Source organism: Pseudorca crassidens, chromosome 15, assembly GCF_039906515.1.
Source record: "Pseudorca crassidens isolate mPseCra1 chromosome 15, mPseCra1.hap1, whole genome shotgun sequence".
NCBI classification, from domain to species: domain Eukaryota; kingdom Metazoa; phylum Chordata; class Mammalia; order Artiodactyla; family Delphinidae; genus Pseudorca; species Pseudorca crassidens.
The window spans coordinates 74,057,749-74,070,303 of NC_090310.1; the positions used below are offsets into that span (position 1 = coordinate 74,057,749).

The 12,555-nt window shown below is 52.9% G+C and overlaps 1 protein-coding gene across 1 annotated transcript; it reads right to left on the minus strand.

The window, feature by feature from the left end:
- Nucleotides 1-1,460: 1,460 nt before the first annotated feature.
- Nucleotides 1,461-6,946, minus strand: KCNS1 (potassium voltage-gated channel modifier subfamily S member 1). The gene is made up of 2 exons (XM_067705187.1): nt 5,906-6,946; nt 1,461-3,684 (listed from the first exon to the last, which is right to left on the minus strand). Exons 1-2 carry the CDS (start codon nt 6,929-6,931, stop codon nt 3,214-3,216), a joined length of 1,497 nt encoding a protein of 498 aa, XP_067561288.1. The 5' UTR covers nt 6,932-6,946; the 3' UTR covers nt 1,461-3,213.
- Nucleotides 6,947-12,555: the final 5,609 nt, after the last annotated feature.

Sequence of the window (12,555 nt, forward strand, 5' to 3'; positions counted from 1 at the left end):
AAGCCACGTGCCAGGAAATGCTAGCAGCTGACAGAAGCTAGAAGAGGCAAGGAGAGGACTCTACCCTGGAGCTTCTAGAGGGAATGTGTTCCTGCTCACACTTTGATTTTGGAATCTGGCCCCCAGAACTGTGAGAGAAATAAATTTCTCTTGTTTCAAGTTTGCTTCATCGTTTGTGGCAATCGGTTACAGCAGCCACAGGAAACGATACACCTTCCAATAACTTAATTTTTTTTCTTAAGGAAGTCAGTTTCTGTTGCTTGCAAACAAAGAACTCTAACTGTAACCGTTGTTCATCATTTCACTTATTTATTCTAATGAATTACCCTTTTTGATTAACTTAGTAACCTGCTGGATTCCTATCACTTACAACCTGTGCCTAATCCAAGACTGGAACCCGAGAACGTGGATTCTGAGTCACTCCACGTATCACCCACCATCCCCAGTCACCCAGAAAGCACGCCAGGCAGCCAGCTTCACACAGGCAGAAACAGGCCCCTGGGCCCAGTCTCTCTATTTGCAGAATGGTTTTCACTGATACACGGGAGTGGGAGTGCGTCGTTGCCTTTCTACCAGGGCCACACACAGCCTCATGATGGATGCAGGTCAGATGATTTTTCCCTGAGCTTTCCTCACACCAGCTCTAGGGACTCAAAGTCTGGAAGCTATCTGGCTCCTTGGTGTATGTCCAGCAAGACCACAAGGGTGGTGCATGCAGCCCTTCTGGTCTCTGTGCTCCGACCCGAGCAGAGCTGGGCCTAGAAGTTAGGAGGTGAGTGTGCAGGAGGGCTGGGGTGTGTGTGTGGTGAATTCATAGGCGACCCCTTGGCTTAGCTCCAGTCTCTGCTCCCATCTGGAGACTCAGAATCCACCCACATGTAGGGGCCTCCTATGTACCAGGCCCTGTGTATGCCACAAGGCCTCTGCACATGCTGTTCCCTCTGCTTGAAACGCTTCCAGGCACCCTCATTGCCTAATTAGGTATTTATCCCTAGGATGAGATAGTCACTTGCTCAGGAAAGTCTTCTCTGACCTTGGTTAACGGTCCCTGCTCCATTACGCGCTTATAGTTTCCTTTACTTCATAAAGCTATTACATACTTATGGGGTTATTGAATTAAAATCCATCTCCCCCACTAGTCTGACGCTTCATGAGTATAGGAATATATATATTTTGTTCCCCACTGTATCTCTGAAACCTAGTAAGCAGCTGATAAATAGGAGGCCAGGTGGGTAAAGTAAATCTGAGAAGTGGCGGGGCTCACACCGTGGGGTCTGTGTGTATGAGGAGGTGGGTGGGAGGGGGACGCTGTGGGGAACTGGAGAGCCTGCGCTTCGCCCAAAGGCATTTGAATTTTAAAAAATACACTAAAAATACTGTTCAGCCAAACAAAACACGTCTGCAGGCCACACGTGAAGCCCCAGCTTATGCCTCTTCTCAAAGATATTTGTTGAATGATTGAGTAAAGAATTTACAAGGAAGTCATTTTTATTTTTTTATTTTATTTTTTTAAAGATTTTTTTGATGGGGACCATTTTTAAACTCTTTATTGAATTTGTTACAATGTTGCTTCTGTTTTCTGTTTTGGTTTTTTGGCCACGAGGCATGTGGGATCCTAGCTCCCCGATCAAACCCGCACCCCCTGCATTGCAAGGCAAAGTCTTAACTACTGGACTGCCAGGGAAGTCCCAGGAAGTCATTTTTAAATCCTCAAAGAGCAAGGAGGAGGAGAGAGGCAAACTGAAAGGATCTCCTTTGCGGTCTTGTCTCTGTCCTCTTAAGGACAAGGTCTCTCTATTTCCTCTTTCTCCTCAGTGCTCCACATGTAGTAGGCTGTACAAATTGGTTGATCTATTCAACGTTTACTAAATACCTGCTCCACGCAAAGCCAGGCTCAACCAGACAGTGTCTTCCATCTTGGAGCTCAGTGTGGTGGGACAGAGCTACAGTCCGGCAATGACACGATAGCGATGGCTGTCCCAGCCACAGTATGTGGAAAGGGCTGCAGGACTTTCTCAGCAAATAGAGAGAGTATTCAGCAGGCGAGTATAAAACATGTGGCCCCAGCAAGGATGAGAGGGCTGGACCTGGCCACAAGGGACAGGAGGCTCAAGCGTTTGCCCGGATGGTGACCCAAGGTAGGGCTGGAAGTCTGCGTCATGGGCAGAAGGGAACTGCCAAGATCAGCCTGGGGGGATCTAGGGAAGGGGCGACAGGTGTCGATGCATGGCAGCTCCTTGCCACCAACACTTCAGAGCTGAGCTGGCTTTAAATCAGTGCTCCATTTGGCTTTCATCTCCCTCTGGGGCACAGATTGTGACCATCTAATAGATGGGCTGAACTGTGGAAATGGAGTAGGTCCTAGCATAGCTGGTCTAGACCTCAGGCCTCAGGCCAGGGCCCCTTCAGATTTTCTGTATCTTAAGCCAGCCCTGGGAGGAAGCTTCAGGACTATTGTTTAGCAAGTCTTGCCCATCCACTAAGGGGGCAGGCTCCTACCTAGTCCTTCCTTTAAGACCTCATCTTTGAAAGCTGACTCCTGTTGGAAGCTCCTGGAAAAGAACCACAGCTGAGGTCCAGGAGCCTACATCTGAATCCCCTGCCTGGTCCTTTCCCTAGCTCTAACAGAAGGTTCTAACTCTATGAACCAACTCTGGGGGTTCCATGAACCCCCTACAACCACATGCAAATTTTGTGAGGGCAGAAGAAAGACCAGTGGAAGGAACATTGCCTTGGCAGAGACCCACGAGCTGGGATTCCAACCCTGGCTCCACCACTTCTAGTTGTGCGGCATCTGGGCAAGTCATTGTGCCTCTCTGAGCCTCTCTGAGCCTGTTTCCTCATCTGTGAAATGGGGACGATTCCCATCCTCCAACAGAGGGCCAATGTGACATGGCTAACAGACAGAAGGCGCTCAGGAATTGTTAGTGTCCTTTTGACTTTCCCTCTTTGGCTCATGCCTGCACTGTGGGTGGCTTGGAGGTTCGTCTAGAAAGGTCTCTGGGGTGCTCCCCAGGCTCACAGAATCTAGGGTAACACTGTACTGCTCTGCGCCTTTGGAGGAAAGGACCCGGCCTCCAGGTGTCATTTCTGAAGCCAGAGTGAGTGATACTGAGAGGCCATGCCACCAGGAAGAACTTAAGCAGGGGAGGAATCTCTGCTCTGTTTCAGCTCACTGCAGGGGTGTGGGAAGGGGGGCACGGAGCCCTGGCTTTAATAAACCTGAGAGTTTGGAGGCCCACTAGTGGCCTGAGCCTCCAGGTCTTCAGATCTTCCCTCCTGGGAGGTCTCTCGGGAGGTCTCCAGAGACGCCTCCGACACTCCGTCAACGCTGCTCAGCAAGTCCTCAAACTCCCAGTGGTCACTGTTGCGCACGGCAGCCTCCAGGGCCTTCTGGCGTCGGTAGAAGTGGGAGAACTTGTTGAAGATGATGGTGATGGGGAGCGCCACCACCAGGATGCCCCCGAGGATGCAGCCCGACGCTGCCAGCTTGCCGGCCACTGTCACCGGCACCACATCCCCATAGCCCACGGTGGTCATGCTCACCGTGCCCCACCACCAGCAGGCCGGGATGGTGTCAAAGCCCACATCCTCCTCCTTCTCGGCTGTGTAGGCCACGCAGGAGAACACAGACACACCCACGGCCAGGTACAGCAGCAAGATGCCCACCTCACGGTAGCTGTGCTGGAAGAGAATGCAGGAAGTCAGAGTTGGTGAACTTACAGACCCGGTATTGGGCACATGGGGAAACTGAGGCCCAGAGAGTAGAAGGGGCAGGTCCAAAGTCACAGAGCAAAGTGGAGCTGGTGCCAACACCCAGGTGCCCTGCCTGCACACTAAGGTCGTTCAACTACAGTAGCCAGCAAATCGCCCTGAGACTGAACACAGGCCTGATTTCTGTTGTCCAAAGTGCCTGCCTGCTAAACCATGGCTGTTTCTTCTAATGCAGGGGCCACTGGTGGGGCCAGCCAGTTGATGGAAAGCTGGTGATTTTTACACTGTTGCAGAACCAAGAGAGAACCGCAGTTTATATGCCACAATGTAGAGTTGGTTTCATGTCCTTTTGACTGGTCTCTCCCATTTCTGTTAAGTACAAAAGTATTTTCTGCCTCTCGAGGAAGCTAAGAGGATATATGAGTTCCCTGGACCACCCACTGGATGCACTAGCCTGTGGGTGTGTATACTTGTTCTGCCCCCAACGCCTTACGGCACTGATGCTCGAATAGGGCAGTTCTGTCCCCCAAGGGACACGTGGCAACGTCTAGAGACATTTTTGGTCGTCACAGCTGGGAGAGGTGTGCTCCTGGCATCTAGTGGGTAGAGGCCAGAGACGCTGCTAATCACCCTACAATGCACAGGACAGCACCCGCAACCCAACAAAGAATTATCTGGCCCCAAACGTCAGTAGTGCTGAGGCTGAGAACCCCTAGTCTGGAACAGGGCCTCCCAAACTATAAGGTGCAGAGAAATCATGTAGGGGGAACTAACTGAGTAGGTCTGGGGTAGGGCCACAGGTTTTGCAAACTCCCAGGTAATTAGGAAGCTGCTGCTGGCCAGGGGCCTGGCTTTGAGTAGCAAGGCTCTCATCCAAAGTCTTACACCCGTGCCTTGGACGCTGCAGCTTTGATCAGCACTCTTCTCCTTCCCTGCAGAAAAAGCTAGCAGCATCAGGCCCTGGCTTCCTGCATGGTTCTAGGGCGGACTGTCCCTGGAGAAATGCTCAGTTCAGGGGTCTGGCTAATGGAATTCCCTTTACCTGCCCTAGCAGTCTGCCCAGGTCGCCCTGCCTGCACCCAGCGTCCTGGCTGTCCTGCCGTGAGAGCATGCAAACGGCTTTCCTAAGCCACGGGTGGAAGGGGTCTTCCAGCACCTTTTAGGGATTCTTAACAGGGTTGCATGGAGCTTTGGGAGAAAGCGGTGCTAGGGTCAGGACCAGGTGGATGCTTCTCTGGGCTGCACCACTTATTTGCTGAGGAACCTCTGACAAGTCCTGCCACCTCTTGGAGCCTCAGTTTCCACATCTGCAAAGTAGTCACAAAAATACTTGACCCTGTTTAAACCTCTCACAGGATCCCCTATTCCCACGGGGAAAAGACCAAAATTGCGGGCCAAGAGTTGACGACCCTTCAGTGCCCTGTGCCCCACTCACCTCTCCAACCTCCTCAGTGGGCACACCCTTCCCTCCATGTCCCCCTCCCAGCATCATCCTTTTCCCTCTCCAGGCCTTCTTCCAAGCTGTTCACGTTGCCTCCCTCCCCAAACCAGGCTAATTTCACCCCCTTGAGGGTAAGCTTGCCAGGGCAGTGATTCACCCCCAGTGCAGGCCCTGACACGGGGCGGGTGCTCCACAAATTGCAACCAGGCTTTAAAAAGGCAACCCTCCAACCTCAGCTTCTTTATCTACGGGAAGGGAATAAATAATAGCATGTTCCTGAGGAAGCTGTCCTGAGGATGAAATCGATGACGGATGTGAAATTGGCACAGAGTTAGCAGTCAGTAAGTGTTAGCTCTGGGGCCGTTGCTAGACTTAGCCTATGAAGGGTGACCTATGATACCCGTGCTCCCTGATAATGCCAGCACGAAGGCTCAGCTTGGCATATTTTTGTGATGTTTGACAGATAGATCCAAAGTAACCTTTGTCTTGTTTTTGTTATTGTTGTTTGTTTTTGTCTTTTGGTTTGGTTTTGGAAAGAAAGACAAGCAAAGCTCTGCCTCGGTTTTCCGTTTCTCTCCTGGGAAACAGGTAACAGAAAGACCCTTCTTACAGGGCTATTGGGAAGGTAGGACTGGATATGAAATGCACACCTGGTGCCTAGCCCCGTGTGTCTGGACACCACAGGCTTGGAAGTTCCCCTGCTAACCTGCCCCATGGTTACACCCGCCTCCCCGAAACCCCTAACCCTACCTTGAGCGTTGCACCCAGCGAGCGCAGCCCAGTGGAGTGGCGCGCCAACTTGAGCACGCGGAAGATGCGCATGAGACGGAACACCTGCACCACCTTGCCCAGGTCGCCCAGCTCCTCGCCACCCGCTCCGCCCTGGTCTCGGAGTGCCACGCCAGCCAGCAGCGTGAGATAGAAGGGCAGCACGGACACGATATCGATGAGGTTGAGCGGGTGGCAGAAGAAGTTGCGCGTGCTGGGCGCTAGCAGGAGGCGCGACGACACCTCGAAGCTGAACCAGGCGATGCAGAAGTACTCGAGGTGCCGCAGCACCGGGTCGTCGCGCAAGCCTTCCGCCCTGCGGCCCGCGGCCACCGCGGCCACGGCGGCCGCTGCCTCGCGGGCCTGGTACTCGGGCAGGCTGTGAATGCACATGGCGGCGATGGAGGCGAGCACCACGCCGATGGAGACGCAGCTGAAGAGCTTGCTGGGCAGCGAGTAGCCCGGGTTCTCCATGGTGAGCCAGAGGCGGCGGCGCAGGCGGCCGCAGCGCACCGCCCGGTAGTGCGCTAGCTCTCGCTGCACGTCAGAGATCTCTTCGGGGCACGGGCCCACGCTGCTCAGCGTGTCGCTGTCCTCGTCCCAGACGCGCGGTCGTGCCACGCGCCGCTCCAGGTAGCGCGCACGGCAGCACGTGGCCAGCGCGCTCTCGCCCAGGCCCCAGTAGTCGGCCTCCTGGCCGAAGGCGAAGACGCACTGCTCGTCGAGCACGTGCAGGCGGCCGGTGCGGTAGAAGTGCAGCAGGCTCAGGAAGAAGCCCGGGTGCCGATCGAAGTAGAACTCGCGCGCCGCCGCATCGTAGTCGTCGCACAGGCGTCGCGCCTGCTCCTCCGACGCCGCGGCCTGCAGGCGGCCCAGCCGCGTGCCCGGGAACCGCGCCAGGGCGCGGGCGCTCAGCCGCCGCCGCACGCCGCCCACGTTCACGCGCAGCGCCTCGTCGCTTCGCCGCCAGGGCACCCGGGCTCCGGGCCCCGGGCACTCGCTCACCATGGCTGCCGCGCGCTGGCCTGCGGACAGGGGATGGGCACGCTGAAGGGGGCGTTCCCGGACGGCCTCCCTTCCACGAAGACCAGGTCTAAATCCCCTCCCTGCTCCATCCCCAGCCAGGGGCGTTGGAGGCGCTATGTGAAGCGTCTGGTACGCCATAGGCACACAGTGTCAAGTGCCCTCCGGACTCAAGAGTCAAGCTTGGGTTTGAATATCCCTCACTCCCCACTCCCCCACTGGGGTCCTTGGCCAAATCACTGAGAACTCCCCCCACCCCTTCATTTTCATAAAGTGGATGCTGAGATGTCCCTTGGAGGACTATGAAAGCTGTAGGACGGCAGGATGTCCTGACCCCCGCTGGCCGCTCATTCAGGACGTCTCCTTGCCCAGACTGGGATTTTCGCATTCCAGAGGCTTCCTATGGGACCGTGCGCAAGCTGGCACTCTGAAGCTGGGTTTCCTCCTCTACACAGCGGGATAGTGAGCATTACTATCTAGGGTCGTTGAGAGAATCCGTCTAGACCAGAAGTTCTTAAGGTGTGTTCCCTGGACGAGCAGCTTCACCGTCACCTGGGAGTTTGTCACAGATGCAGCGTACTCTCAGCCTGCTCTGGACTTGCTGAATCAGAAACTCAGGGGATGCGGTCCAGCAGTCTGTGTTTCAACGAGCTTGGAGGGTGATTCTGATGCCTGGTCAAGGTTGAGAGCCATTCGCTTAGCCTATTTAAAGCATCTGTAGCGTCAGCCTGATTGAAGTTTGGCACTCTTGTGTGACCATAAGCAAGTCATGTCACCTCTCTGAGCTTCTGTCAAGTGGAGCTAAACATATCCCCCTCCAAGTGTGGTTAGAAAGATGAAATGACCTTGAATGCCTGGCTCCCAGAAGGGGTGTCGTAAGTCATGCAGCTGTTTGTCTCCTGGCGTCAGGCAAACCCGGGTTTAGAGCCACCCTTGATGCACCTGGAGCCTTGAGGAAGATGCTTTTCTCTAGGTCTCAATTTCTGGCACGATGCACAGTTCACAATGCGGACAGTAGCACCTGCTCCCGAGGAAGGCGGGAGGATTAAGGTAGGCTATGGAAGTGCTCGGCCTTAGTGGATGCTCAGGAAATGTCAGATCCTTCCGCTGCTTACTGTCTCCAATTTCTGCTGGAATTGAGGGCTAGTGACTCACCTCCTGTGCCTCAGAAATCTCATCTGTGCTGTGGGCTCAGTAATGCCTGCTTCCCTTGGGTGGACGGGGGACTGAGTGTGTATCAAGCAGCCGGCCCAGTGCCTGGCAGGGAGCGGGCAGGGTGCCCTTCACTTACCCTGGGTTTGGTGTTTAAGGCGGTCAGGGTTTCGTCCTTAGCTCTGTCACCTGTGTGACCTCTGGCCAGTCTCCTCCAGCTCTCGGTTTTAGCTCCCTTATCTCCAGAATGGGGATAGCAGCACTTCTGGTGAAGGGTTATTGTGAGTGTGTGTGCAAAGCCCCCGGAACACAATGGGTGCTCAATAAATGTCAACCCCTTGCACTTCCCTCATCAGACGTAGGCTCAGATTCTGAGTCTGCCACTTACTAACTGTTGACCTTGAGCAGAATCATGCCCCTCTCTGAACTTCGGTTTCCTCATCTGTAAACTGGGGAACATCATACTTTCCATAAGAAGTTTTGAGGATTAAATGAGGTAAATTGTTTATCGGCAGCACAGTCCCTGGCACATAATTTGTGCACAATAAATACATACGTGAGGCAGCTCCACGCCTTCCCCCCCTGCTTGGACTTGGTGTCAAAAGATGGAGTTTCTAATCTAGTTCCATCAACCATTAGGTGCAGGACTGTGGGCAAATCGCTTTCTCTTTTTTTCTGGAACTCACCTCCCTGCTCTATGAAATGGGATGATTAATTTAACAAACCTTCCCTGCCTAGAATCTGAGGATCAGTAAGAAAGATTAAGTGATTTGCTCAAATTACCCCGCTAGCCCATGGCACAGCTGAGGTTGGAAACTAGGCTTTTTGAGTCAAGACTCTCTCCACACATTTATTTGGAGCACCTACTATGTGCTGGTAATTTCGCTGGGCTCCAGATACACTTCGCGGGTTTAATCCCTCCACCAACCCTGCCAGGGAGGTTTTCGAATCCCATTGTGATGATGAGCAGACAGGACAGCCCAAGCCCTGCCAGCCCCACGTTGCTCCCTCCTGGGTCGGGGTTGGTGGGGGGGTGTCTCATAGCGGGGACACGGGCACCGGGACCCAGGGCAACCTGGCCTCCCATTCTCGCAGCCCCCGCCCCTTCCCCGGACCTTGCCCCCCACCCCCACCCCCAGGGAGGTCCCTTACCTGTCGCGGCCCCTGTAGGGCGTCCGCAGGCCGCGTGGTCCTGGAAGGTGCCGAGGCTGGGGAGCCGCTGGCCGCGCCCGATGTCTCTGCCCGGAGGCCCCGCTGACTCCTCCTTCCCCGTTTTCCTCCGTCTGTCCCGGCCGCATCGATCGCTGAGGCCGCATCGATCGCTGCCCGGGGAAGGAGGGAGGCCGCGGGCTGTCGGAGGCGGGGGTTTCTATTCCTGACTCAGTTGGGGAGAGGGGGGATGTCTGGAGACGGGACCCAGCCAGGGCATCCCCCCACAAGTCAGAGGCCAGGGGATGAGGGGTAATTTAAGGGGCGGGGGTCCCTCTAGAGAGGGATTTTGGCCGGAGCTTCTCTGACAAAGGAACAACAACAACGGCAGCAGCAGTAATAATAGCTTCCTTAACTGAGTCCTTAGTATGGGCCAGGCACCAGGCTTCAGGTGACTTATCTAAGTTATTCCTGACACAAACGACATGCACAGCGTCTTCTGTTACCCATTTCACAGACAAGCCCCAGTCATTTGCTCAGGGTACTTAGCTAGGAGTTGTGGACCTGGGATTGGAACTCACATCTTCCAAGATTTCCGCAGGGAAATCTTGAAACAGATCAAGCCTGAAACAGATCATTTTACCCCTGAAGTTCAGTGTCATAACCTGCCCATAGATTCCTGATTCGTGGTGCCGAGGGGAAGAGAGAACTGTGCCAAAGAGTTTTGTCAAGGTTGTGTAAACCACAAGCATTTATTAAGCACCTACCGTGTGCCTGGTTGGGGAGAGGGTCCTGAAGATTAGGACCTGGATACAGGAAAGGATCCCTACTTTACAAATATGGTTAATAATAATGATTTATCTATTGAGCTCTTACCTTGGGCTCAGTATTCTACAAACCTCATCTCTTAAACTGCAAATATATCTGCGGTGTAGGTGCTATTATTGATATTATTCCAATCTCACAGATAAGAAATGTAAGGCTTTGAGAGGTGAGGTGACTTGCTCAAGGTCATACGGTTGACTTCTGAGTCCTCTAGGCCATCACTGTCCAGTAGATGTAATGTAAGCCACATATAGAATTTAAAATTTTCTTATAGCAACATTTAAAAGCAGTAAAAAGAAACGGGTGAAGTTAGTCTTAATAATGTATTTTATTTAACCAAAATATTATAATTTCAACATGGAATCAATAAAGAAATTATTAACGAGATATTTTACATTTTCATTTTTGTGCTAAGTCTTCAAAATCCAGGGTATTCGTTTGTTTGTTTGTTTTTTAAATAAATTTATTTTACTTATTTATTTATTTTTGGCTGCGTTGGGTCCTCGCCACCGCGCGTGGGCCCCCCTCCATCTGCGGCAAGCGGGATCCACTCTCTGTTAAGGTACACAAGCCTCTCACTGTGGTGCACCCCCCCCGTTGCGGAGCACGGGCCCTAGGCGCACAGGGTTCAGTAGTTGCAGCACATGGGCTCAGTAGTTGTGGCTCATGGGCTCTAGAACGCAGGCTCAGTAGCCGCGGTGCACGGGCCCAGCCGCTCCACGGCATGTGGGACCCTCCCGGACCACAGCTTGAACCCGTGTCCCCTGCATTGACAGGTGGACCCTCAACCACTGCGCCGCCAGGGAAGCCACAGGGTATTAGTTTTTTATTGCTGTGTAACAAATTACCACCAACTTAGCAACTTAAGGCAATACAAAATTTATCATCTCATAGTTTCTGGGGGTCAAAAGTCTGGGTGTGGCATGGCTAGATTCTCTACTCAGGGTCTTACTAGGTTGCAGTTAAGGTGTCAGCCAGGGTGGTGGTTCTCATCTGGGTTTGGGCTTCTCTTCCAGCTCACAGATTGTTGGCGGAATTTGTTTCCCTGTGGTTGTAGAACTGACCTCCCTCTTTCCCTGCTTGCTGTCTGCTGGGGATACTCTCAGCTCCTAAAGGCTGCCTGCGGTTCCTGGCCACGTGGGCCCACAGGCAGTTGCAACATGGATGTTTAAATCCTCCCAGGCAAACCGGAGTGCTGTGTGAGCAGCCAGAGAAGATGTTCTGCTTTTAAAGGACTCCACTGCTTAGGCCAGGCCCATCCAGGACAGTCTCCCTTTTACCTACTCTCAAAGAGGAGGAGAGTATACAGGGGTTAGGGTCACTGGGAATCATCTTAGAATTCTGCCTACTACATTCACCTACAGTAAATCCCAGTTTGGGTTAATCACATTTCACGGGCACAGTAGCCACTTGTGGCTAGTGACTACCATATTGGACAGTGCATCTCTGGGCTGTGCCGCTTCAGTTCTTCCCTCAAAATAAGAGATTATGCCTACAGCCCGTGCTCTGCAACAAGAGAAAGCACCGCAATGAGAAGCCCGCGCACCGCAACGAAGAGTAGCCCCTGCTCTCCGCAACTAGAGAAAGCCCGTGTGTAGCAACAAAGACCCAACACAGCCAAAAATAAATAAAAATTAAAAAAAAAAGAGGTTAGAGTAGGAAGATGCTCTTGTCTGATTCCCTCATTTTACCAATGAATAAACAGAGGCCTCCTAGGGAGGAAACAAATTTTTAAAATTTTAATTTACTTTAATAAATTGAAGTATAATGTTCTTATAGTGAAGTGCGTAAATCTTAAGTTACAGCTGAATGATTCTTTTTTACATATCTATGCATCTGTGTGGCAGTCACCCAGGTCAAATATAGAATGCCACCAGCACCCCAGTAACCTGGGGGTGGGCAAATATATCTAACTGGGGACATTACTGTTGGTGTCATACTTGGTGAATTCTTACTAAAACTCAACGTCTTGGCTTGACTCCCCCTCCTTCAGGAAGTCCTCGCTGGTCTCCAGGCTGAGTTAGGTCCCTCCTGGCCTCCCGTGGTCCCCTGGATTCCTCCAGTCTGATGCATAACATAAACTCTGTAGCTAGGGCTCTGTCTCAGCCTCCAGTGTGGGAGCTCTGTGAAGGCACAGCCTAGAGCCTGTACTAAGTGCTCAGCAAATATTTCGTGAATGAGGGAGGGAGGAAAGCGAGATTGGAGTTTGAAGGCCCAGGCTCCCGGACACAGGTGTCCAGCCTCCCACCGGATTTTCCAGAAGGGCAGTGGAGACAAGCAGTGGAGATGCAGCTGGATGGGCTGGAATTTGGTAGCTGAGGACAGAACTGACACTGCAGAGACCAAAGCACAGACCTTATGGAACAGTAGTAAGTTAGGCAGGAAGCTAAGCAGGTGACTCTAGAACGGTCTGTATAGTTGCTGCCACCTGTAGCCAGAGAAGCCGTGACCTGTGATCTGCTGCCTGCAGCTGTTCCAGGCAA

What these genes read in the sequence shown, in the direction of transcription:
- KCNS1 (XM_067705187.1), bottom strand. Translation starts at nt 6,931, where the DNA reads ATGGTGAGCGAGTGCCCGGGGCCCGGAGCCCGGGTGCCCTGGCGGCGA. An exon ending in CGCTGGGTGCAACGCTCAAG is followed by an intron (nt 3,685 to 5,905) that starts GTAGGGTTAGGG and finishes ATTCTCTTCCAG; the next exon opens with CACAGCTACCGTGAGGTGGG.